At 35.9% G+C, this 1,770-nt stretch overlaps 1 protein-coding gene across 1 annotated transcript; it reads right to left on the bottom strand.

The window, feature by feature from the left end:
• Positions 1–1,000, bottom strand: LOC131637176 (NDR1/HIN1-like protein 26). Its single transcript, XM_058907765.1, has one exon. It carries the CDS (start codon positions 904–906, stop codon positions 205–207), a length of 702 nt encoding a protein of 233 aa, XP_058763748.1. The 5' UTR covers positions 907–1,000; the 3' UTR covers positions 1–204.
• Between the last annotated feature and the right edge of the window lie 770 nt (positions 1,001–1,770).

The raw sequence follows: 1,770 nt of genomic DNA, 5'->3' as shown, positions 1-1,770 counted from the left end.
AAAATTCTTACAACCTAGTAAACTCCAATATATAAAAGGGACAAACAACATAATTTCAAACCCGAACAACAATGAATTATTTGAAAATAAATAAAATAATAAAAGCAATAATAAAAATAGTTGCAAAAAAATGGTAGACAAAGAAAAAAAAAAGTTAATCAAATAGAAAACAAATTAGTGAAATTATATTCCCATTGAAAATCCTTAAGCAAAGGAAACGATACATCTCTTGTCTTTGTATATAGGCAAGAGAGAACCATTGGCTGCGACTCCCACATCACAGTTAGCATGCATCTTGTGGGGCTGGCTTTCCCACGAAGATATCTTAAATTTAATCACAGACGTCAATTCCAAACCAAACATCACACTACCATCAGCCCTATCGTTCTGGATTTCCCTCCAACCTTGACTGCTAACAGTTAAGGTTGGACCGGAAAAAACTGCAATAACTTTTGTAGTGTTTTTTGGCCCTTGATAAGACGGAAACGTTATCGGTGTTGACCCGATAGCGTTTTTTCGGTAATAAACCGTCCCGGCCATAGACTCATAATAAACCCCGATATTTAGGTTGGAGTTCCGCGCGTCTACTTTGAAGACTAATTGGGCTGTTTCGACTCCGGATTGGCCCTGAAGGCCCGCAACGGTGAAGTCACGGAGAAAGAACCTGGGCCGGTGTGGACGTAGGCTGAGCCAGACGATGAAGGTGATGAGCCCGATGATTGCGAGGAGGCTTAAGAAGATGGTGCAGACCATTTTGGAGACACGGGTTGTGAGGCTGTCTTGGACACGTTGGAGGTAGTATTTGGTGGTATGATGGCGCTTTAAGGGCTTCTGGTGTTGGTGTGGGTGTGGGTTCGGGCCCGAGCCCGTGACGTGGTGGACGGGTATGTGGTCGTTTTCATACATTTTGTTGTTTTTGTGAGGTGAAGAATGATGGAGTTTGAGGAATGTGTTGTGGTTGTGGTTGTGGTTTTGTAATGAAGTTGCATAGAGAAGGAAAAATAAAATATAGGAAGGATATAATGAAGTTTGAGTATGGTGCATAGAAGAAGGAAAGAATAAGCTTTATGTGTTAAAGTTGTATGTCATGTCCTAGTTTATAAGAAAAATCACATTCTTTTGCTCTGTTATGCCTTTTCTAACACGTTTGAATCTTTGAGGAATTATAACTTATACTCATAACGTTTGCTAACATGAACATTGAACACTACATTGATCATAACCATTAATTAAGGTGGGTACTTTACATATAAACAAATTCATTTTTATTTTTAAAAACTTTTATGGATGATTGTAGACAAGATTGTTAAAATCATGAATTAACTCAAGGAATGATCTAATTTTAAAGTTTAAATACCAATTTTAATTTAACTCAAATGTAAACTAAAATTTTAACAAAGTCGAAAATAAATTTAAATTTATTTGGCTGAACTCCTAGTCAAATTGATAGATTATGACTAAATTCTTAAAAGTTTACAAAGTGTTTTATCTATTTTTATAGAATTTTTTTCCATTTTTTTTTAAGTTTGAATTTGTCCATGTTAATGGAGGATTTGTTTAATATGACAATTCTAGACTGACATCCCAAACTTAGAGACACGATAATAACAACTTGGACGCACACGGTCCATCGTATTTAGCTTACCAAAGTTGAGACGAGGTTCAAAGTCTCTTCTCATAATGTTATGAGAACGGTGGAATATCGCACAGTCAAAGAGAGTTAAATATTTTGGATAGATTGTAGATTGAGTGCTTGTTGTAAATTATTAA

This window comes from Vicia villosa, unplaced genomic scaffold (genome assembly GCF_029867415.1).
Source record: "Vicia villosa cultivar HV-30 ecotype Madison, WI unplaced genomic scaffold, Vvil1.0 ctg.001937F_1_1_3, whole genome shotgun sequence".
Taxonomy (NCBI): Eukaryota; Viridiplantae; Streptophyta; class Magnoliopsida; order Fabales; family Fabaceae; genus Vicia; species Vicia villosa.
The sequence above is the reverse complement of the archived record's forward strand: the minus strand, read 5'-3'. Positions and strand labels throughout refer to the sequence as shown.